The sequence below is a fragment of the Pinus tabuliformis genome, chromosome X, assembly GCF_031772625.1.
Source record: "Pinus tabuliformis cultivar Carrire ecotype Pingquan chromosome X, CPIR1, whole genome shotgun sequence".
NCBI lineage: Eukaryota > Viridiplantae > Streptophyta > Pinopsida > Pinales > Pinaceae > Pinus > Pinus tabuliformis.
Genome location: NC_142308.1, coordinates 689,766,563 through 689,767,926, shown reverse-complemented (window position 1 = coordinate 689,767,926; position 1,364 = coordinate 689,766,563). Strand labels below are relative to the sequence as shown.

At 35.5% G+C, this 1,364-nt stretch overlaps 1 protein-coding gene across 1 annotated transcript; it reads left to right on the top strand.

The window, feature by feature from the left end:
• LOC149141850 (uncharacterized) lies at positions 1-393 on the top strand. The gene has a single exon (XM_089451349.1). The coding sequence runs from the start codon at positions 1-3 to the stop codon at positions 391-393; it is 393 nt and encodes a 130-aa protein (XP_089307475.1).
• The last annotated feature ends 971 nt before the right edge of the window (positions 394-1,364 follow it).

The following is a 1,364-nucleotide window of genomic DNA, read 5'->3' as shown; positions in this document are numbered from 1 at the left end:
ATGGCAGAGCTTACTACTCGGTTGGGTTTGCATCATGACAACTCAAATCCTTATTATCCACATGCCAATGGCCAAGTTGAGGCAGTCAACAAAGTCCCAGTTACTATACTTCAATGCACCATTGGGATGCATAAATCGAATTGGAATATTATGTTATTTTCGGCTCTCTGGGCTTATCGAACTGAAACTAAGACTGCCACTGGATTTACACCCTTTCAGCTGGTGTATGGTCTGGATGCAACTCTTCCGATTGAGTGTGAAATTCCTTCATTGAAACTAGTCATCGAATTACTTCCTGATACCTCACCTGAAGAGGAGAATTTACTTTACCTCGAAAGGCTCAATGAAAATCGTCGTTTCGCAACGTTAGTAATTGAAGCCCAGAAGAAATGAGTAAAATCTCATTTCAATAGAACTGTTTCTCTTTGTTTTTGTTGAGGGTGACTTGGTCTTGCTTTATGATCAAGCCAATGACAAATTAGGAGCTTGGAAATTCGAACCAATGTGGCATGGGCCTTACATTGTCAAACGATTTTTAAAAAAAGGTGCCTACGAGTTAGTGGAATATGAAGGAAATTCTTTGGCTGAGCCCCGAAATGGGCTTTACGTGAAGAAGTATTATGTGTGATCATTCATGTAAATACTTATGTACATTAGTGTGCAATTTGTTTTTGGTGTGTTAGTTTGCTTTTGCAAACCTTTTCCTCTGCTTACCTCATGCTCTACTTGGTTTGTAGATGTCGTCCAACCATTACATCGGTTTTGCTGATGGTGCTTGTCGCAGTACACAAAATCTATCTTCCACTGCATGGGAAATCTATGACCCTGATGGTGAGCTAGTGAATTTATGAGGTATATGTTTAGGTCGAATGACTAATAACATTGCCGAATATAGTGTGATCATCGAACTTTTGTCAGAAGCTATCGCTCTTGGCATTATAGAGTTAATCGTAAAACTTGATTCACAACTCATTGTGATACAACTTAATGGACAATATTAAGTTAAAAACCCTCAAATTTTGAGAATGTATTTGTGAGTTTTCTTATTGGAATGAGAATTTGATTTTATTACTTATCATCACATTCCAAGACGCATGAACACATTAACAAAACTTGCTACATTAACACATTAACAGACATTTGCAAAACTTGTAAATCATAAAACATCACATATCAGATATGGTAAACTGTAATACATACATACATATATATATATATATATATATATATATATATATATATATATATATATATAGCGAGTGTTTGCAAAAGAGTTTGCTACATCAAAATAACAAAATTTGTGTTCTGAGACACATGGCTTTATAAGCCTACATAGTGCAGAAAATAAACTAGAAGTTGGATAT

Bases quoted from the DNA above. Each gene is read 5' to 3' on its own strand.
- LOC149141850 (XM_089451349.1), top strand. From the start codon at position 1: ATGGCAGAGCTTACTACTCGGTTGGGTTTGCATCATGACAACTCAAAT.